Source organism: Mus caroli, unplaced genomic scaffold (genome assembly GCF_978045245.1).
Source record: "Mus caroli unplaced genomic scaffold, Mus_caroli_1 scaffold_17, whole genome shotgun sequence".
In the NCBI taxonomy this organism is placed as follows: Eukaryota; Metazoa; Chordata; class Mammalia; order Rodentia; family Muridae; genus Mus; species Mus caroli.
In genome coordinates, this window is record NW_028227272.1 from 29,985,526 (window position 1) to 30,008,338 (window position 22,813).

At 42.2% G+C, this 22,813-nt stretch overlaps 1 protein-coding gene and 1 pseudogene across 9 annotated transcripts in view; both read left to right on the top strand.

The window, feature by feature from the left end:
* The window catches only part of Lrch3 (leucine rich repeats and calponin homology domain containing 3), a 108,875-nt gene that overhangs the window by 73,046 nt on the left and 13,016 nt on the right, over positions 1–22,813 (top strand). For 2 of the 9 annotated variants that reach the window (XR_015045695.1, XM_085832185.1), the window contains exons 10-20: positions 1,097–1,173; positions 5,530–5,581; positions 6,293–6,442; positions 8,176–8,226; positions 10,050–10,103; positions 13,330–13,350; positions 13,703–13,774; positions 14,920–14,968; positions 15,783–15,890; positions 17,341–17,447; positions 18,586–18,723. Coding sequence is in view for 4 of the 9 variants with exons in the window: in XM_085832185.1 (XP_085688311.1) it covers positions 1,097–1,173; positions 5,530–5,581; positions 6,293–6,442; positions 8,176–8,226; positions 10,050–10,103; positions 13,330–13,350; positions 13,703–13,774; positions 14,920–14,968; positions 15,783–15,890; positions 17,341–17,447; positions 18,586–18,723 (879 nt within the window). In the remaining 5 variants the exon portion in view is untranslated. The remainder of the gene's footprint in view (positions 1–1,096; positions 1,174–5,529; positions 5,582–6,292; positions 6,443–8,175; positions 8,227–10,049; positions 10,104–13,329; positions 13,351–13,702; positions 13,775–14,919; positions 14,969–15,782; positions 15,891–17,340; positions 17,448–18,585; positions 18,724–22,813) is intronic. The other 7 variants (XR_015045696.1, XM_021185081.3, XR_015045698.1 and 4 more) reach the window with 5 other exon arrangements.
* LOC115029663 (5S ribosomal RNA) lies at positions 21,786–21,904 on the top strand (annotated as a pseudogene).

Sequence of the window (22,813 nt, forward strand, 5' to 3'; positions counted from 1 at the left end):
TATACCCTCCCCCACCCTCTTTTTCTTTAATGACTTTAAGATGCATTAGGTTGTCTAAGTGAGGTGTCTCTGCAGACGCTGCTTCCTGTCTCCTGAGACCTGTTGGAGTCACTCCTTCCCTTCACATTGTAGAGGCTCCTTGCAGTGTTTCTAAACTCCTAACTACCTCGTTTGTGGTAGCCATGTGGTTCTATGGAATAAGACTCTTGGTATTTTTGTATCATATATCTTTCAAAAATTGAGTGTTTGTGGAAGTATAGTGAAGGGGTTAGTTTAAGTTAACAACCTGTGAAGTACCTCAGCAGGTGCAGTTAGGCCTGGAAGTAGATGGTTTCTGAGGATCCTTTTTGTTGGTTTTTTGAAACAGGGTCTCTCTACAGAGCCCTGGCTGTCCTACAACTCACTCTGTAGACCAGGCTGGCCTCACAGAGATCTGCCTGCCTCTGCCTCCCATGTACCTACCACCTCCCCGATCTCAAAAGTCCTTCTTATTCTGAAAATATCACTCTGCTTAATCACTAATTTATATACTACAGTGAGATGAGAACCTTGTGCATATTCTTATTTATCAAAGCCTAGGTAATACCGCTTACAGTTGTGTTGTGTGTGTGTGTGTGTGTGTGTGTGTTTATGTCAGCACACATACCACAGTGTGTACAACATGGAGGTCTGAAGACAATTTGGTGGAATTGTTTTTTTCCATCCAGCTTTTTTATTTTTTAGGCTCTGGAGATCAAACTCAGGTTGTGGGGTTTGACAGCAAGTGTGTCTTTACACATTGGTGTTTACACGCTGCCCTTGTTTTGTTTTGTGTTTTGAGATAAGAGTCTTGCTATGTCACTCAGGCTGTCCTCAAACACGTCATTCTTTGCCTCAGCTTCCTGAGCCTGAGTTACAGCCACCATCACACCTGCTAGCCTGGGTGCTTTGAAACACTAAGCTCACAGAGGAAAAGCCTACCAAAGTCATTTTTAATGTACAGTTTTCTAAATGTCAAACGAGTTGAATATATAATTGCTGCATTTTAATATATTATGCATGTTAATTACTGACTATTTTTTCTTTTCTTTTTCTTTCTTTTTGGGGGGGGGTCTAGGTTTCACCAGTAAAGCCAATAGCTGTTAGAGAGTTTCAAAAAACAGAAGACATGAAAAGATACTCACATCAAAACAGGTTTGAAAAAGCAATTCAGCTTAATTCTTTCTTTCTTGAAACTTAGTAATAAGTGAATTGATTTTATTTTGTGCAAATCCAAATATAATGAAGATATTTGGCTTATATGAACCTTAAAGGCTATTTAAAACTAGATCAGTCTGCCTTTGTTCTAACACCATCTTTAAAAAGAGTGAAATTACTTGGTTCCAAATCCAGACCCTTACTTTAGAATCAGTTGATTTGAAAGTACTTAGTTGTAACGAAATTTATGAGGATAAGTGTTTATTCAAGCATAGAAAATGGAAGCCGGGCGTGGTGGCGCACACCTTTAATCCCAGCACTCGGGCGGCAGAGGCAGGCGGATTTCTGAGTTCGAGGCCAGCCTGGTCTACAAAGTGAGTTCCAGGACAGTCAGGGCTACACAGAGAAACCCTGTCTCGAAAAAACAAAAAAAAAAAAGAAAAAAAAAAAAAAAAAAAAAAGAAAATGGAAAGATTTTCAGAAACCCTGTATTTACTTCTTCCTTCTACATAGACAGTCTTTCCACCATGCTTAGAGTCTCCCTTCCTCTAAATCAGCTCAATGCTGTTTTCATTCTAGAATTCCAAAATGATTCTGCTATAAACTGCATCACAGTAGTTAATTTTTTTGTCTTTGATCTTTGTGTATGAAATCTTTAAAAAAAATTAGTAGGTTTGATATATCTGTGTTTTTTGTTTATTTGTCTTGTTTGTTTATTTGTTTTTTAAGTCATGGTTCCTCTATGTAGCCCTGGCTGTCTTAGAACTCACTGTGTAGACCAGGCTGGCCTTGAACTCAGAGATATATCTGTTCTTAAATCATAGGAAATTTACTATGTAGCATCTATCCTTCATCCATAGGTCTTTATACCAAACAGCATGCTAATGTTGTCCCAGGAACTATGAATGAAGTAGCTGGAATAAAGAAAATGTATTTATGGGGCTAGAGATGGCTCAACAGTTAAGGGCACTGACTTCTTTTCCAGAGATCCTGAGTTCAATTCCCAGCAACCACGCGGTGGCTCACAACCATCTGTAATGAGATCTGATTACCCCTTCTGGGGTGTCTGAAGACAGCTACATTGTACTTAAATAAAATAAATCTTTTTAAAAAAAGCATAGTAAAAACATATTTTTAAAAAAGGTAAAAAGAAAAATGTAGTTGTATAGATACTGTAAGTGTTACAGCTCTAAGGGGAAAGGTATCCTGACAGTTGAGAGCCAAGGAATACCAAAGTCATACCTTACAACAAAACTCACACAGAGATTTATAGGAGAGAGACAGCAAAAAATCTGGGCAGGAGACAGGCTTTATTTAGGGTTCCTTGGCAGCAGAGCTTTCTAGGGTACCCTGGGATTGGGGGCATTTTATGGCTTTATCTTGGGCTTTTTTTGTTGTTGTTGTTGTTCTGTAGGGCAGGGTCTGGCCACACTCCTGCCTTGAAGGACTGAAAAGGTCATTATGGCCGTTGGAGAAGTCTGAGAGCCATTGCCCCAGAATCAGTCATCATAATACAAAAATTTTAAAGGCCTAAAGTAGACCAATGTTCCTCAACAAGATTCAGCTCCACTCCTTAGAGGCTGTGTGAAAATGTATCAATTCCTTATGGGAATCAATTCCCAAAATCACTATAGGGGCTAGTAAGGCTGGCCACCTCTAACGTGAGAGACACTCTTAAAGAATGCCTTGCACGAATGTGAGTGATGCTGTTGCTGAGAGGCATCCCTAAGTCAAAAGCTCATGGGCATGAAGGAGGGACAGAGCTGCGGTGGCCCACGAGCACCACATGGTCACGTACACTGGCTCTCACACACACCGTGCTTCCTTCCCTCAGTCTCCATCCTTAACTTCTCACAGCTCAGTTGTTGACATCGCAGGTGCGTGCTTCCTTGGTGTGTGTGCTGCTCCCCTTCTAGCCCCAGAGTACTTCCCCTCTCTGCGTGTCTGCTGAGTGGCCATGACAGTAGGAAGAGCTCCAGCTGCTCACCAGGAAAGTGGGTTCTAGTACAGGCTTAGCATGTGCAGCTACCATTCAGACGCAAAGGGCTCATTTTTCGAAGTTGTAAAAGTAGTGGCTTATGCCAGGCATGGTGGCGCACGCCTTTAATCTCAGCACTCGGGAGGCAGAGGCAGGCGGATTTCTGAGTTCGAGGCCAGCCTGGTCTATAAAGTGAGTTCCAGGACAGCCAGGGCTACACAGAGAGACCCTGTCTCGAAAACAAAACAAAACAAAACAAAAAAAACAAAAAACAAAACAAAGTAGTGGCTTATGCAGCACCAGCTTCCTTCAGTTCTCATAGATTGCATGGTAATTGAAGAACATAAAATCCAACAAGATTCACACCTAACTCTACAATTTATTAACTATGTCACCTTTGGAAAGTAACTTTGTTTCTATCTCGTACTCCTCAACTGAGGACTGTAGGGCCTCTTCATTGGTAGGTTGTGGTGAGGCGCCTTCACAGTGTGGGAGATGCATAGTATAGTGGGTGTGCACTAGCACTTGGTAAGGGCTCAATCAGTGTTTGTTTCTGCTTGTCCCAGAGGTGTTCTCAAAAAAAGAAATGACATGAGCTTTGTTTTATAAGTGAAAAACCTTGATTTCACAAGTGTATCACAGGGAGAGGTTCTGGGCTGACAAGATGGCTCAGCAGGTAAATGCACTTACCACCGTGCCTGACACCTTCAGATCATTCCTGCAAGCCACAGGATGGAGAAGAGAGCTCAGCCCTACAAGCTGTCCTCCGATTTCCATACAGGGGTGCACACACATTCATAAGATCGAATGTTTAAGAGAAAATCTCAATTTTGAATAAAAATAATATTTAAGAAGAAACCAAACTTTTTTTGAGATGTTTTCCATAAAATGAAGTCTGTTTTAGTTAAGGTTTCTGTTGCTGTGGTAAATAAAACACCACCATCACCAGCAACTTGAGGAGGAAAGGATTTATTTAACCTTAGTTTTTAAGTCTGTCACTGAGGTAATAAACCAGGGCAGGAGATCAGGCAGGGACCTGGAAGTAGGACCTGGAACATAGGCCATGGAGGAGTGGCTCAGGCTGCTTTCTTCTGTACTCCAGAAACACCCGCCCAGAAGTGGCAGCACCCACAGTGGGCTGAGCTCTCCCACTCCAAACACTCAGAAAATGCCATGTGAGGGTGGGTACCTGTAGGCAAATCTGGTGTGGGCGTTCTTCCCAACCAGTTCAAGCCAGTTCAGGCTTCTTCCCAAGTGACTCTTGCTGTGTGAAGTTGACATAAACACCAGCTGACACAGAGACTTCAGCAAAGACTTGAAATGTGTGCCCTTAGCATTTGATAGTATGTGTCCTGCCAGAGAAAAGACAGACACATTCAGGGGGAAGTAGTCCGAAATGCCAAGTTAAAGAGTTTGAGCCTCTGAGTTTGACTTCTAGTACTAGAAAGAAAAAACTACTTGGTGATGTAGTATTAGGTGTTGAGAGTATAAGAGCTTGAAAGTTTGCTTCTATTTGCCTACTAGCATCCTGATTTCAGTGAGGCATCTTTGTTGTTGTTGTTGTTGTTGTTTGGTTTGTTTTTTTTGGTTTTTTTTTTTTTTTTTTGGTTTTTCGAGACAGGGTTTCTCTGTGTAGCCCTGGCTGTCCTGGAACTCAGTCTGTAGACCAGGCTGGCCTCGAACTCAGAAATCCGCCTGCTTCTACCTCCCAAGTGCTGGGATTAAAGGCATGTGCCACCACGCCTGGCTGTGAGGCATCTTTAGTTACAGACACACATAACTTACAGAGTCTTGAAACATGTCTCCTTGCTTGAGGCAGAAGATAAATAGCAAACTGTAAAACTGAGAGTACCGGTGCTGGCTTTGGGTCTGTTAGGCTTTATGCAGTGCCTTACCTCTACCTTAGAACAAAAATCAATAGGCTCGTTACTCTGTTACTTACGAGTACAGTGCCCGGGTTTGCCTAGGTTTGCCGCAGCCCAGGTTCCTGCTGAGTAAAATGGCTGTGTCTGTCAGAGGATCTCAGTTTAGTCACCTGCTTTGGTCATGGTAGGGATGTGGGTCATGGCTATGCAGGTCATAAAGAGACGTGATGTTGGAAATGCTCTCAGCCAGCTGTCCTCAGTAGTGCTTCCATGCAGTTGTTAGCTAGCCATCAGTGACCCATCACATGACATGAGAGCTGGGGACTCAGGTAGGCCCGGGATTTAATGTAAGTTCTCGGGCTTAGATTTACAAAATGCAATTCCTCTTTCAATGTAGATCTGACAGCTTGCCTGAATGACAGAAACTTCTGTTAAAAATGGAAATTTTACGTATTTTCCTTATCCCTCCTTACCTTGTCACTGAGTTCTTACTTTTCTTTGGGGGGCCAGGGTTCCAGTTGAGCCATCTTTGGTGTTATCAATGCCACCAAGTCACAATCAGGTAAGGTTGGGTTTTTTTTTTTTTGTTTTTTCATTCGGGTCTTTTGTTTTTTGTTTGTTTGTTTTGAGGTGGTTGGTGGGTTGAGGGGTTGGAGACAGTTTCTCTGTGTAGCCCTGACTGTCCTGGAACTTGCTTTGTAAACCAGCCCTCTGCCTCCCAAGTGCTGAGATTAAAGGTGTGCACCACCACCACCCAATTTAGTTATTAAATTTACCTTTGTTCTTTCAATGTTGTTTTTGCTAAGCTAGGATGGCTTTTTTTTTTTTAATTCTTTTTGGATGTGTGTGTATGCATGCACACTCCACAGCATGCATGTTAGAGGTAAGAGGACAACTTGGAGGAGTTAGTTCTCCTCTTCCACTGTGCGGGTTCCTGGGATTGAACTCAGGTATTAGGTTTTGGTAGCAAGCACCTTTACTGGCTGAACTTTCTTGTCAACCAGGTTTTCTTTTGTAATACTTGAACTGGCATTAATTGTCAGATATCTATAAACCTTAGGATTTGTCTTCTCAGTTAGTTCCTAAAACTTGTGTTCGTGATAGACCCTGCTTTTGTACACGCAAGAACAGCGTGAGGGAGAAAGGTTAACGACAGTAGAGTGTTACCACTGCAGAGTAGACTTGAGATAGCAGTGTTCTTTATGTTGATGCAGGTTACTGACATGACATCCCTTGTCCCTCTTACATGTCTAAAATGAGACCTCTCTTGCAGCTTTCACATTCAGACTTGGAGCTTCATCAGAGGAGAGAGCAGTCTATTGAGTGCACTCGGAGAGAGGCACAGCTTGCTGCCCTGCAGTACGAGGAGGAGAAAATAAGGACCAAGCAGATTCAGAGAGATGCTGTCCTAGACTTTGTCAAAGTAAATCCTTTACCATCATTGATGGATACTCTTGAAGTTAGGAGAAGAAATGTTTATTCATTTTGCCAAGACTGTCTGTTATTATTGCATTAATTAAAGGGAGTTTGAATTGAAGTTGGCATAAGCTAGGAGAAAACCATGAGAAGAAAGATCCTACTGAAAACCCATCTATGCATGGTAGAGCAGTCTGGAAAGAAGCAAGAGGGGGAAGCGGAATAGATAGAATCACAGTAATTAGACTGGTACAAAAGTGGAGGCAGGGCCTCTAAGTTTAGTTGGCAGTGTTGCCAAGGAGACTCGGAAGCATCTGAGTTTGTGTCTACATGTGTCACTGTGTGCTGTGTCGAGCTGCCCCCACCCCCTGTTGTGTATGACACTAAACATATCAATCAATAATTGTAATATTACCATGGCAGGTGCTATGCCATTTGTAATCTAAGTATATGGGAAATTTCTAAATTAATGGGTACTGAGCAGTGAATAAATCATTGAAGAGAAATTTAAAAACAAAGTAAAAGAAATAAATAGATGAACCCAAAGCAGGGTTTTCATGAGAGTCCAGTTTAGGTCTGTGAAAGCAACGAGGAGCCAAAGTCAGAGGACAGTGTAAATCTCAGCTACGCTTCTTACCGTTTAATGTCTCATATCCTGGACTCCCAGTTTTCTCTGCTTGTGGTATTTGTTTCTCTTACAGAATGAGAAAAATCACTTGAGATCATGTGTGTAAGATGACAGTGCGGGCCCTGGATATGTAGCTGGTCTGGGGAAGTAGACAGTGCTCCCCTAGCAAGCATGAGCCCTAGAGTCCACCCTAGCACTGCTTAAACCTAGTGTCCTAGCACTGGGAGATGGAGGCAGGAGTCAGAAGTTCAAGGTCACCCGTGCTACCTGAGACACTGTATCAAAAAAGAAAAAGAAAAACCAGGCATGGTGGCACATGCCTCTATTCCCAGCACTTGGGAGCCTCCCACCCCCAACAAAAGTAAAGAAATTTCAAAACACTAGTTGTGTACAAACGTTTATTTGTCAGAATAACAGAATTAATAAATTGGGGAAAATAGCTTGTAATTAAGAAATTATAGGCTGGTGAGATGGCTCAGTGGGTAAGAGCACCCGACTGCTCTTCCGAAGGTCCAAAGTTCAAATCCCAGCAACCACATGGTGGCTCACAACCATCCGTAAAGAGATCTCACCCCCTCTTCTGGAGTGTCTGAAGACAGCTACAGTGTACTTACATATAATCAATAAATAAATCTTTAAAAAAAAAAAAGAAATTATAACCAGGTGGTAGTGCATGTCTTTAATCCTAGCACTCAGAAGACAGGGGCAGACAAATCTTTTGAGTTTGAGGCCAACATGGCTCCAGGATCGTCAGGGCTACACAGAGAAACCCTGTCTTGAAAAACCAAAGAAAAGAAAGAAAAAAGAAATTACAAATTTGCTTTTGAATATTGAATGTGATGTGGCAGTGGTCTGAATGAGTTCCTGAGAGGGTAGTCACATGGTATTCTCAAGGTGTATGTGTAGGTTTTAATGTTTTCTATTAATGCTCATAGAGGTATGATAGTATAGTTCGTTGCAATTCTTCATTTAAGCTAAAATGTTTAAGGCAGGAGCATAATCTCCTTAACTAGTAAATATAGAAACTACATTGATGTGATCCATTTAATGAAATGGAGTGTGTAAGGTCCAGTGGTGAGGTTCTAACTCCCTTCCTCTTCCTGGGAGTCTAGCAGAAAACATCACACAACCCAGAGAGACAGCCGCTCCCTGGGGATGGCGAGGTACGTCATTCATTACTTTTTCTTGGGACTTGTTATTTTGCAATGGAAATAAAATGTCTGCCATGTGGTTATCATGTTTTCAGTGATCAAATGTTTAAATGATCAAAACCTGATTTTTGGCTGGCGTAGTGGACATATGCCCATTATCCCATCACCTGGAAGGCAATAGGCTAAAGAGTTCAAGGCCAGCCTAAGCTACATAGTGAATTCTGGGATAGCCTGAGCTATATAGAGAGCCCCCCCCCCATCTCAAACCAACCTGCTCCCTAAAATTCTCTACCTCACCCCATTAAATTCTAAATATGAAAGGAAAATAAGGTACAGGATAAGGACGGAGGTTATGAGAATATATAGGTTAAGCTTGTGTATAATCTAGAGATTATTCCATCCCTGGTCTGCAGCTTGAGTCATCCTTAGATGATAGATGGTTTTGGTGATCAACCAGAGAAACTGTAGCCCATCAGCCACCGTGATGATTTCCTTGTTACAACTCATGTATGTTAGTTCTAGATCAGTCAGTACAGTGTCATTACAAATAAATATTTACAATTAATTGCTTAAACTGTTTAATTTTTTTTGTTTTGTTTTGTTTTGTTTTGTTTTGTTGTTTTGTTTGAGACAGGGTTTCTCTGTGTAGCCCTGGCTGTCCTGGAACTCACTTTGTACACCAGGCTGGCCTCGAACTCAGAAATCCACCTGCCTCTGCCTCCTGAGTGCTGGGATTAAATTCGTGCACCACTACTGCCTGGCATAACTGTTTAACATTTATGTGCCTATTTTGGTCTGCTATAATGAAAATTACTAAATGACTGTTATTTTAGTGTAGTTGACTTTCATATTGACCAGTTTTTCTTATTTTCACTACCTGTAATCTCAATTTTTGATTATTGCTTTATTTGACTATTTAAGTACATTATTTGAAAGCTTAATGTAACTGGGGCAAGATGGATCATCGTGTCCTGGCTTTTTCTGCCAAACCTGATGACCAATTTGAGTTTAATTCTTCAGATTCCACTTGGTGGAAGATGGCTCCCACAGGTTGTCCTCTGTGCACACATACGGGCACGTGTGCGCACACACGCACACATGCATACACAATGAATGAATGAATGAATGAATGAATGAATGGGTGGGTGGATGGATGGATGGGTGGATGGATGGATGTGAATCACGTCTCTGCAACACAGCTTCTTTTAGCCCTGGTGAGTTGCTTGTGTGTAAGTCCTGTGTATGAGGGCATGCGCCGTGAAGCAGCCTCCTGCATCCTCACTTGTCTTTCTTCACAGTGTTAACTATGCAAACTTTTAACAACCAAAGCTTGATGAGATTTATGTATTTTTCTTAACTCCAACATTTTTTTGAGATGTTGTTTCATGTTTGAGCCCATCCAGAACTCAAGTGTGCTATATAAGGTGATATATATATCCTGACCCTCCTTCACCCAATTCCCAAGTGCTATGTGCTAACAGACCAGCTAACATCTCCTTACTTGTCTGAGAAAGGCAGTGAAAAGATGGCTCCACCAGACTTCATTCCTCCCAGGTTGACCTTTGTCATTGGTCTACACAATGAGCACAAGTTGTTGATGCTACAGCTGCATCAGCACCTGTCAGCGCTCTCTCCTCTGAGCTGAGCTTTAGAAGGCACATAGGAGGAAGTCAGTACTCAGAGCCACCCGTCTGACTGATGGGTGCATGTGGTCCTCCGTGTCAGCATCCTGGGGTGTGTCCTTCATGTGCTGTTCTCCTGTGTGTGTCCCGTGGAGTGCGTCACTTGTGTACACTGCTTCTTTTTGACATTGCTTATTTTCTTCACCTTCCTAGTGTCCCTTCCCATCCAGAAGGTCCCAGCACACTGATGACAGTGCCTTGCTAGTGGTAAGAGAATGCAGAATGGAGTTTACATGTGTTTAGAGTAACTGTTGTGCTTTACTCAGAATTGATGTAAATACAATAAAACATGATGGGCAGGCACCATAACTAAATTCTCTACAAATAACCAGACTGCTCTCTCTGTAACTTTACAATCTAGGCAGGCTTCTAGAGTTTGACTCTTACATCTGTCTAATGCATTGAGAACCCTTCTGGCCTTATCTGTGATGAGATATATGTAATAATTAGTTTTTTAAATGTCTTTTCTAATTTTCAGTTAATCATTAATTTGGCTCATGAGTCACTCCTGTGTGTTAAATGGAGTCCCACACTCCATGACACTAATTATATGTGACAACCTATTTTATTGTGTATTTGGTTTCTGTTGTTTTCATTTTTACAGGATGTTCTCCCACCCCTTGCAAATACAAGCTGCGTCACACACAGACGCTGGCTTGTCACACATGCATGCTGCCACTGGTTGCAGAAGTAGTGACAAAGACTTCACTTACAAAAGTGAAGATCAAGTTCTCACAGTTGAAGTTCTTCCATGGTCACCTTTACCTCAGATCATGGCCTGCAGTGCTGCCTCCTGTCAGTTGGGAACCCAAAGACCATGAAGGCTTAATTTAAAGTCTTTTTTAGTCATTCTTGGAAGAGAATTCAACCATTTATAAAATTACTTTTCCCATCATGTTTTTTTTTTTTAATATTTATTTATTTATTTATTTATTTTATTATATGTAAGTACACTGTAGCTGTCTTCAGACACTCCAGAAGAGGGCATCAGATTTTGTTATGGATGGTTGTGAGCCACCATGTGGTTGCTGGGATTTGAACTCAGGACCTTTGGAAGAGCAGTCGGCGCTCTTAACCGCTGAGCCATCTCACCAGCCCTCCCATCATGTTTTATGCTACTTTTTCTTTTTTTTTTTTTATATACGCAGAAGTTTTGTGGGTAGTAAGTCCTGCCTTAAGTGTTAGACACTGCCATCGCATGTGCTGAGAGTGCCAGTGCTGTAGAGGCTCCTACAATGTAAGCTGCACTGTGCTCAGAACTCTGTGTATTCTACTGCCTTCCTTTCCACTAAGATGGGCAACGCACATATTAACTGGGCAGTCTTAGTGACCATGAGGACTAGCCTCTGAAGTATTAGCAGAATTTCACTGCCACAAGGAGTGAAAGCTTCGTTTGTGTAGGAAATACCGTGGTTTCTGATGCCGGTTGGTTGTCTTGCTCAGTTCTCACAGCAATCTTAAAAACTAAGGTTTAGTGAGGCAGATGTCTTACCCATATGTGGCTTGTCAAAGGTTTGAATCTAATTCAAGGCCTGTAGTAAATACCCATGCTGGATTGCCTTCCATGCTAAAACTGAAGGGATGATAGGAAACCAAAGATGAAATTTAATAACACATAGAATAAGTGTCTAGATGTTTTTGTCAAAGAAAAGTAGAATTTGGAAAAACAACAATAGCAAAATACCCTTATCATAAAATCTGAAGTAGCAGTTGTCAAAAACACAAAATCTTTTATTTTGGCTGTTGGTGCTCAGGCCTGATTTCCTGAATTAGATGGCCTTGAAAAATCAAATCTTTGGGTGTTGTAATGTGCTCCTGTATCCCAGCACTGAGGAGGTGAGCATGAGCAAGAGGTTGCCTCAAACCTGCACTACAAACCTAGTTGAAGGCAAGCTTAGACTATGTAGCAAGGCCCAAACACCCAAACAAATAGCAAAATAAAAGCAGAATCCACATTTCTTTGTATGATAAGGAATATCCAGCCAACACTGTACAAACTCTGGGCAGTAGAGTTAGGAGAATTCGGAGTTCAAGGTCACCCACTCTATCTGGGGGTCGAGGAGAAGAAGAAAACTTACATTTTTAAGAGTCATGTTTTAAATCATGTCTCTGATCTCAGAACTGTTCTTCAAAGGGCTCATTTCATACTGCCCTTAAAATCTAAATTTTTAAAATAGATCCTGACCGAAGCCTTTGTGTGCTCTGGCTGTTCCACCTCCATCCTTATCTCTAGGCTCACTGTTTTTTCTTTTTTCTTTTTTTGGCTTTTCAAATATGAACATTCCTGTCCTCAGAGCTCTGTAAATGCTATTCTCTGCATGGACTGCTATGCTCCTGGACTGGTTTGTGGCCGTTCATCAAGGATCTGCTTATGCATCACATCTTGAAAATGGCTTTTCTGGGGCTGAGAAATGACTCAGCAGTGGAGCACTTACTGCTCTTGCAGAAGACTTGGATTCGTACCCAGCACCCACGTGGTGGCTCACAACTGTATGTGACTACTGCCAGGGCGTCTGACGCCTTCCCCTGACCCCTCCAGCAGGCAGCAGGCACATACATGGTGCATATGGAAGACACACATACATCGAGACAAAACACTCATAAGTCATCATAGAGAAAGAGGGTGGGGGAGGCACGGTGATCATGAAGAGATGTGTCATAATCATGCCCTCCATGATTAAAGACCTGTCTCTGATTCCAGCACCCACTTTAAAAAGTCAGCTGTGGTGGCACAGGCTTGTAATTCTAGTCCTGGGGACTGTGTATAGCTGGCTATCTAGCCTAGCCTACTCGAAAAACTCAGTGAATAAAGCACCTGCTATGCAAGAGTAAGGACCTGGGTTTGAATCCCTAAAACCTACGTAATGCCGGAAACAGTAGTGCATCTGTAGTCCTACAGTGAGAGTGATGTGGACAAGCTCTGTGTGACTCAAGCCTACAGCAGCTGAGGACAGAGACGCTGCCTAAACAAGGTGGAACTGAGGACCGCACCTAAGGCTGTCCTCTGACTCCGTCCGTGCATCTGTACTATTGCACCCACATCCCTCCATACACAAATGCTCCCACACATACACATCATACACATGAAGGGTTGGCTTAAGATAAATGAGTCAAATAAAAGTAAAATTACCCTCTTTGAAATTCTGGTCATTCGGAATTTCATTGCTGAAATGCTGGGTCATCTCTATAGTGTTAAGCTGAATCCTCACGACTGACCCCTCCGAATATAACTTGGATTAACATTGAAAAATATTTTGGTTTCTGCCAGCCATGCTTGGTTAAAGATGAATCCTCTGACTATATCTGTTTCCCTTTTCACAGAACAATAGAAGGCAAATTAGTGTCAAAGCTATTTTGTTAAAGTCATGGATGTCTTAAGTTTTATTTCCATCTGAAATCATTTTTATTAAGAAATACCTCTTTTTATTACAAGATGACTGTATTTGGGGGAAATGTGAGTTCTGAAACATCCACTTGTCATTTGCTTTCTGTTGTCTTATTAGCAGCTATAGAACTAGAATAATGCCTCTGCATTCTAGATTAGTGTGGCCTGAGGCTTGAGTATTCTGAATAATACTGGTGGACAGGTCCTGTTGTGTCAGTGATTGCATGATGCAGGTGCTCCCTGTCTCTTCTCCCCCAGCCCTGTTAGTATCTTAGTAAACCTCCTAAGTTTGTTGATGACCCTCCCTCTGCCCATTTTTGGATGCTTTGTTTTGTTTTGTTTTACTGCTTAGCTCTGCCTGCCTCCCATTGGCTAATTCAAATGCTGCCCTTTGTTTCCTCTCTCCTTGTTTGAAATGTAGTCGCTGTCAGGGTTGGATGGAGTGAGCTGCGTGGCTACCCGGCCTCATTCTTCTGCCTTCACACCTCTCAAGGTATCTCTTGTTGCATTAATGAATCTGAAAATGCTGGGAGGGAATCCAGGGGTTATGCAAGGGGGCCTTCAATTTTCAGTAGATTGGTATAACAGCAGGCAAGGTGGCCTCGAGTCACATGGAACACACCTAAAGTCATGGAAGTGTGTGTTAGTACTGGTGTCACCACCATTCCAACAGTTGCCCCTCCATGCATAGTGAATGTTGCAAGGGGAACTTCACGTTTGATGAGGCATATTACAATGGTTTCAAGAAAATGTGCCTCCCTTCCACACCTGTCTGAGTTTGGGACATGAGAACAGGCTCCTGTGTATCTGTGGCACACCTGCCTTCCAGGCTAGATGCCTTGGTAGCTGGAATGCCTTCTCTTCCTGCTTATGAGGTAGTCGATGAAGACGAGGATCAGCCATGGCAGGGCCCGGCCCACAGCACGGGAATCCACATGTTTCCACCCTGTGCACATTCTTCCACAGACCCAAACGTGTCTCTTCCAACCATCAAAGTCTAGACTTGAATGCTGAGGACACAGGGAAGCACTGTGATTACATAGATGTGCTCCTCGATGTAGCACTTGTATGGGGTCTCCTTAGTGGCCTTCAGAGCCATCCCTGAACTATTGGCCATGCTTCATGTGGGCTCTGGCATCTGTAAGAGTCATGAGCAACTGGATTCCTTACAGGAAAAACAGACTTGAATTGAATTAGTGCACACCTTTAATCCCAGCACTCAGGAGGCAAAGGAAGGAGGAGCTCTGTGAGTTTGAATCCAGCCTGGCCTACAAATGGAGTGTAGGAAAGCCAGGGCTACACAAAGAAACCCTGTCTCAAAACCTGAAAGGAGGAAGAGGAGGAGGAGGAAGGCTTCTCTTCCAGTATAAATTTCTCAGTAATTGTTTTTGCCTTAGAGTTATCCTTTTTCACAATGTTTGGAGAGACTAGTTAGATCTTTAAAGAATGTATTATATAAATAAGCAAAAAAATCTGTCTTTTTAAGAAAAAGTACAAAATCAGTCAATTTCACTAGACTTTCATTTCTAGACTTAGTTTGAAGCCAAATTGCATGGCTTTTTTATATCCACTACGTTACTAAAATATGGAATTGCCCTTTCTTGAGTAGTAACTGCTGATATGCCTGTTTCTCCACAGAGCGAAAACAGAGTTGATGTCACCTCAAGCTTTCCAATGACAGAGACAGGTAATAGAAACAAAGGTGATGTATATGATATTTGGTTTTGTTTGTTTGTTTGTTTGTTTGTTTTGGGGGGTGAGAGAGAAAAACAGGGTCTTGATATGTAGCCCAGGCTAGCCAGAACTAATGGTTCTTCTGACTCATTCTTCCAAATCCTGGGGTTACAGCAGGTGCCAGTCACCAGGCTTAGCACAGTTATTTTTTAGTAGAATTTGTTTGTGTGTGAGTGTGTGTAGTGTGTGTGTGTGTGTGTGTGTGTGTGTGTGTGTGTGTGTGTAAGAGAGACAGAGACAGAAACAGAGATGAAAGTCTCAGTGGCCCAGGCTGGCCTGTAACTGGGAATAAAGATAAGAAATACTGTGAAGTTCCCGATTCTGGCTCCAGCTCCAGAGCGTAGGCTGTCCTACCGTGCCTGGTTTCAGTAGTGCCGTGGAACAAACTGACCTAACCAGGACTTGACGAATGCTAGCCAAGCACTCTCCCAACTGAGCTATACCCCAGCCCCTCAACACCAGAATTTCTGGTTTTACAAGTTGGCCATTTGATAAGAAAACACGAGTAAGAATTAGCAAGTATATAGGTTCGCAAAAGACTAAGTTCAGTATATTAGCTTTCAGTATGCATTTATTGATATACTAAAAATAACAATTTTAAAACTAAACAAGCAGCTTTACTGTTTACATACGCTTTTCATTAACGAGTAGACTCATCATCTTTTACACCATTGCCATGTTTGATTTGATTTTCTGTGACATTTGTCTACATCCTCTTTGATTTGCTCCATCTCCTTACATCCTCTTGCTTTTCCATGCTGGTGTAGTCCGTCATTCCCCTGCGTATTCCTTTCCTGCTGCTACCCAGAGAAATCAACCCCAGCGCCCTGAAAGCTTCCTTTTCCGAGCTGCTGTCAGGGCAGAAGCTAATAAAGGTGAGTGATGGCAACGTTAGAGGCGTGGTAGGGTGGGGGTGGCTTTGTACAGTGCCGTGAACGCTCACGTGCTTTCAGCTGCACACCTAGCTACCATCTTGGTAAAAATACTAACTCTGCAGGTGTCTGTGACCTTGCTAACATTAAACCAGGCTTTTTGTTTGGATTAAAAACTTTCTTAGTACTATATAAAACATTTTATAATGTTTCAACTATGCATGATGATACATACCTATAATCTCTACATTTAGGAGGCTGAGGCAGAATTGATTTTTAAGGCTACCCCAAGCTACATTTCAAGATCCTGTCTAAAAGCCAAAATCAAAAGCTGATTATACAAGTAAAGTTCTCTTAGAGAACATTCTTCTCTCATTATGAATCCTTTCTCAGATCTCTCTGTATCGATAAACTATTGAACTTTTGTATACCTGTTACCAGCAATTGCACTGTGAGAAATATGCATGTATGTTAGACAAAAGATAGGTACAAAAAAATTCATAGCAACAGTTTTTATAATGTGCCAGATTTAATGTTCACAAGTAGAAAGGATGATATCTGTATAGTGAATGTCCTGCAAGTAATGAAAACTCTACATACTAAATACTGGCTATCAGGAATGTACAGTACTGATACATCTGTAATGTTGATCAAAAGAAGCCACACACAAAGAATACATATAATATTGTTTAATTTATAGAAATGTCTCAAAAATGGACAAAATAGATCTGTGGTATTTAAAGTAAAGCTACCGGGTGCCCTTTGGGTTCCATGGGCAGAGAATTTGCAAGAGGCGAGGCTTTGAGGTTAAAAAATTGGCTTACAGCACTGAGCCATTTCATTTTGTGAGATCATTTATTGGCCTGTATTTAGAACTCTGTCATTTACCATGTATGTGGTATTTGTCAATAAAATTATTTGTAAATGGATATAATTCAAACTAAAATGTTAATACTGCTTTGCCATTATAATTTTATATTTGAAAATTTCAACTGGTCCTTTAGTTCCTGTCCAGCCCATTACCCCTTTCAATTTACTCACTAGACCTGTTATATGATGATACTTTTTAAAAAGGAAACCTTTATGATTTTACTTTATGTGTACGGGTGTTTTGCATGCATGTGTGTATGTCTACCTACCGTATGCCGAGGAGGTCAGTATAAGGCATTGGAACCCTGGAACTGGAGTTACAGATGTTTGTGAGCCACCATGTGGGTCTTTTTGGTTTCTCTGTGTAGCCCTGGCTGTCCTAAAACTCAGTGTAGACCAAGCTGGCCTCCAACTCAGAGATCAGTCTGCCTCTGCCTCCTGAGTGCTGGGATTAAAGGTGCCAAACCTGGGTCTTCTGTCTACAAGATCAGCAAAAGTAGGAAATGCTGTATTGGCAGGAAACTTGCCAGACAAAGGTATTTCCTAGCTCTGGCGGTTGACCTCTCTGTCTCATGTTTTCTAGGTCGTGCGTCCCCGCTTCTCCTGTCATCTGCGCCTGCAACTGATCCTACAGATGCCATAACACGACAGAGAGAAGAAGAGCTGAAATTAATAGATCAGCTACGAAAAGTGGGTGCATTGCGGTGCCGTTGCTATAGTCCATATCCCTTTGGTCACATGCCCACTTGGCCACCATTGCCATAAAGTCAGTCACGTCCCCTATATGCTGCACTATACAAGTGCAAAAGAAATTTCACTACTGAGGAAACACCTTTCAACTTTGTATTGAGAAAATCAGATGAATAATTCTAAAAGGTCACATTCTAACCTTTGTTTCCATTTCTGTTTTTCATTGTGTTAAAAGGCACTCTCAGAAGAGTAGTACAATGTGTCTGTGCCAGGCATGCTGGTCCACCAGTGTAACTACTGGCTGCCTGAGGTAACAGGGTCACCAGTTTAAGACCACACTTTCACTTACGGGCATGCACACATGCTCAAGCCATTTGCATGTTGAGGGATTGCCTACTTTATTTTGGAATTGAACAAGAATCCAGTTGGAGTTCATGTTTTTGTTTGTTAAGACAAGTTCTCCCTATGTAACTCAGGCTGACCTTGAACTGTCTTTCTCCCTGTGCCTCTCTAGTCTGGTATTACAGGCACACACCACCATAGCAAGACTTAGTGGTTTCCTAAATCATAACTGTATAGTCATTCCTCTTGTGCTCTTGTGCCATTGTGACCTGGCTCTGATGCATACCTCCTGACTCTGTAAGTTACTGACCTGGGTCAGGAGGAGAATGGAGACTGTAGCACCTTAACTTCTTTCCTTTTCTGGGTCAGGAGGAGAATGGAGACTGTAGCACCTTAACTTCTTTCCTTTTCTGGGTCAGGAGGAGAATGGAGACTGTAGCACCTTAACTTCTTTCCTTTTCTGGGTCAGGAGGAGAATGGAGACTGTAGCATCTTAACTTCTTTCCTTTTCTGGAGTTTGGTTTGGTTTGGTTTGGTTTTGAGACAAGGTCTTTATAGCCCTGCCCAGCCTGGAGCTCACTGCACCCAGACTGGCCTCAGCCTTGCTGTGATTCTTCTACTGCGCAAGCGCCCTGAGTGTTGAGATTGCAGGCATGTGTAATCCTCCTGCATCCTAAAGGCTGGCATTACAGACAAATGTCATCATGCCCAGCTTTCTGTCTGGGTTTCTGGCCATCTTTATATCCTATATGATAACCACTCTTCCATTAATGCATGGCATCTCCTGTCCTTGCAGCACATTGAGTACCGGTTGAAAGTCTCTTTGCCCTGTGACCTTGGAGCAGCTCTAACTGACGGCGTTGTACTTTGCCACTTGGCCAATCATGTTCGGCCTCGATCTGTCCCAAGCATTCATGTCCCATCCCCAGCCGTGGTAAGTTGTAGTCCCGGGCAGCATTGGCTATTATTCATTAGATGCGTTTCAGCTCAGTGGAGTCATTGTGCTGGAAGCTAGCAAAGCAGATACCAAGGGCCCAGTCCCCGCCTGCCTCTTGTCACTTTGACTAGAGAAAAAGCAGACACATGAACAATAAGCTACAGCATGTATGGAATATTGTAGGACATATATATGAAGTGTGCTATGGAAATACCAAAGGGAACCAATTAACTACGTAGAGAATTCAAAGCAGCCTTCTAGAGAAGAAGTTGTACTAATTCAGTTACAAAATATGGGCAGGAATTGGCCAGTTAGCAACTTAAGGAATTGTTCAGCTGTTGAGCATAGATGACACTCAGGGTGAGTAAATCCCAGGCCATGTTTTAGAGGCCTTAAAACAAGTCAAGCAGTTAGAGGTTTGTACTAGTGTAAATAGTGGGCAACTTTTGAAAATGTTTGTTGATCATTCAGTAGACATAGCAATGCAATGCACACTGTTAGAACTTCACTAGGAAGGGCCAACAAGATGGCTCAGCCAATAAAGAATCTTACCACCAAGCCTCACAGCCTGTTTACAGTTGGATGTGGTGGAGACTAACCGTGCAGAAAGGGCTCTTTGTACTTTTCTATCCATTTATGGATAACAATTTGCTGACCTGACCCCTGGCTCTAGGCTGGAGCCAGGCTTATGACTTATGTCTATAGTCTGGCTGTTCTGTTGGCAGAATCCTGTCAGATGTCTTTGAGTTCATTTATGGAATCAGGAAATGTACCACTAAGAGGCATTTTCCTTGAAAGTCCAGTCACTTATGAACCAGACATTTTAAATATCAGGTTTTATTCCAATATCATGTATTTTGAAGAAAGTTTAGATTCAACTTTACAAAACAGTGGACTAGTGGCTGGAGAAGGGCTCAAGAGGTTAAACACTTGGCTCTTGAGGAAGAGCTGGGCAGGGTTCCCAGTACCTACATGATGGCTCACAAACATCTGTAATTCCAGTTCCTGGGGACCTGATGCCTTCTTCTAACTTCTGTGGGTACCAGGCACACAAGTGGTATACAAGCAAGCAAAGCAAACACATAAAATAAATAAATCCAAAAACTAAAGAAAACAAAACAGTGGTATAATGCTAGTAAGGGTTAGAACACAAGGCCCATAGGAAAGAAATCCATCATCATTTAAAGTAGGAAGTCAGGCAGCCCCACCAGGAGGGTTAGGAACAGTTCTTCCATCGTTGGACTACCTAGGATTTTCTTCCTTGCTTCTCAGTGGAGGAATTAAGCTATGCTAAGATAGCTACTCAGCCTTACTAACTGGGGAATTCACTACCTCTCAGAAGTGGGAGCAGGCCCTATAAACATTATTGTTCTTCCTTTTTCTAGGATTTTTAAAATTATGTATATGTGTACATTTGAATGTGGATCTGTACATATGAGTTCTGTCCTGACTGAGTCTAGAAGAGGGTGTCAGATCCCCTGGAGCTGGACTTACAGGTAGTGAGCTATGTTGGTGCTGGGAACTGAACTGTGGTCCTCTGCAAGAGCAGCATCCACTGTTATCCTCTGAGCCATCTCTGCAGCCCTTCCTTAATAGTCATCTCAAAATGAGTTTGCTCTATTATACATGCTTATTGAGGCTTTAGGGATGATTTAAAAGGGTTTCCTTATATTTTAAGAAAAAGGTTTTTAAATTGTGTGTGGGCAAGCATGTGCGCGCACATGAATGATTTTATGTGCATCACAGGAACCCATGGAAGCCAAAAGAGAGCATTGGATTCCCTGGAACTGAAGTTAGAGGTGGCTGTGAGCCAGCTTATGGGTGCTATGAACCAAACCCATCATTCCAGCCCCATACTTCTAAATAAATTTTTTAATGAAAGCAAATTTTAAAAAATAAAATTTTTGAGCCAATAGTGGTGTGATCACACTGTGAACTCCAAGACTGTGTTATCTACTGAAAAACTGTTTCTTGTTGTGGTGTAGCTCAGCCTTAGCATATATCTTTAATCCTAAACAATGAAGGTAAAGTTAGTTTGTAGAGGGAAGCACCCATGTTTGAGAGTGGTGACTAATTGAGTGGCAGATAAGAAATGAATCAGAGAAAGATTTGACAGGATTGGATATGCCCAACACTCAGAGAGTGAAAACGGAAGCTACCTAACAGAGAACAGTGCAGAGAAAGAGAAGAAAAGGAGAAGACAGTTATATGGAAGTTGCAGAGAGAGACCAAACTAGACTCAGGTGAAGACAGAAGGAGCCAGAGAATGAGAAGGAGCCAGAAGAGTAGAGCATATTGCCTGAGTTAGTTGAAGCCAAGAAGAGCAATTCAGGAGCTGCTGAGAGAAGCCAGAAGAACTGAGTTGAACCAGGCAGCCAAAGCTCAGAAAGAACTAAGGAGTGAGTTTATTCAGCAGCAAGTCTCAAGCTGAAAACTTTCTAGGCCTGGATTAGATTGTATGAAGGCTAGAAGCTTCCAGGACTAGGCCTAGGTCAGCAGAGCAGGAGAATACAAGTTGTTTTTACAGTTAACACCTTTAATTCTAGCACTTGTGAGTCAAAGGCAGGTAAATCTATGAGTTCAAGACCAGTGGGTCAGCTTGGACCAGCCAAGGCTGCATAGCGAGACCTTGTCTCAAAAACAAACAAACATAAAAAGACACAGCAAACAAATATAAAGTGTTGGGCGGGTGAGAAGGTGCAACAGGTAGAGTTTGCCATACAAGGTTGATCCCTGGAACCCACACACAGGGGAAGGGACGAACCAACTCCACAGAGTGCCACAGCACATATACCCCCACGCCCCCATGCCATGTGAATACACATGATAGTAGTAAAATATATATAGATGTATGTATGTATGCACACACATGTATATCTTTAAGCTGGTCATGCTAGGTCACACCTATAATCCAAGCACTTAAGAGTTCAAAGCAGGAAGATCAGGAACTCAAGGGCATCCTAGGATGGATATATATATATCAAATTTGAAGTCAGCCTGTGCTATGTGACACCCTGCCTTAAAAATAATAAAGTTTTCACTGCCTGAAAAAAAGTTTGGTCTACAGCCATATCACCCTGAACGCGCCCAATCTCGTCTGATCTCGGAAGCTAAGCAGGGTCAGGCCTGGTTAGTACTTGGATGGGAGACCGCCTGGGAATACCGGATGCTGTAGACTTTTTGCACAAAAAAAAAAAAAAAAAAAGTTTGAATAATTTTAAATATTCAATTTTTTTATCTCTTGATCTTTTCAAATTCAGTGTAGACACTATATTATAGAAATAAAAGAGACTAGACTTTTCTGCCAAAAATCATATATCATGCCATTTGAAATTCTGGGAAAACTTTTGGCGATAGTGGATTCCTGTAAGCTTTGCTACTTAAGATGGAGGAGTGAGCGATGAGAGACTACGGCCTGTGTCCTGCTGATGAAGGAGCCCTTCTATTGATGTTCCCACAAGAGGTGGGACGTGTGGGGTGTGTGGGCTTATATGAACTAAATAAACTGAAGAATGGATACACAAGTTGTATCAGCATATAACAGGAGGTTGTATCCCAGTTGTGAAACACTGGCCTGCATTCCTGGAATGTAGTAAATGCTGAGGGAGAGGGGGGACTGGGGAGACAGTCTCTCCTCTTCCCTCATCAATTAGAAATGTGTCCTGTGGGGAATATCTCGGGAAATCTCCCGTTCTACCCCACACTTGTATGTTTCAAGTTGCTTCTGCTGGTTTTCATGTGATAGCTATGTGTACTAAGCGAGTCTCTCTTCTCTCTCCCCTCTCTCCCCTCTCTCCCTTCCCCCTAGGTCTCCTGCCCTCAGTCTCCATCTTCATATGAACCATAGTAACTTGCATTTGAACTAGCTGTTAATTAGCAGCATTAACCTTAACGTTTAACCCTTGCTTTTACATAGAAACAGGCATTTGTCTTCCTTCCCATAGCCTGGTTTGTCAGTCTGCCCATGATAAACATCAATATTTCAAAAACTGGTTTCCCTCTTTTGTAAAACACAGTGCTCACGGTTGCTTCTCCTGCTCAACCCTCTCTACTAAACTCAGACCAGGGACCTGACCAGTCTTAGCCA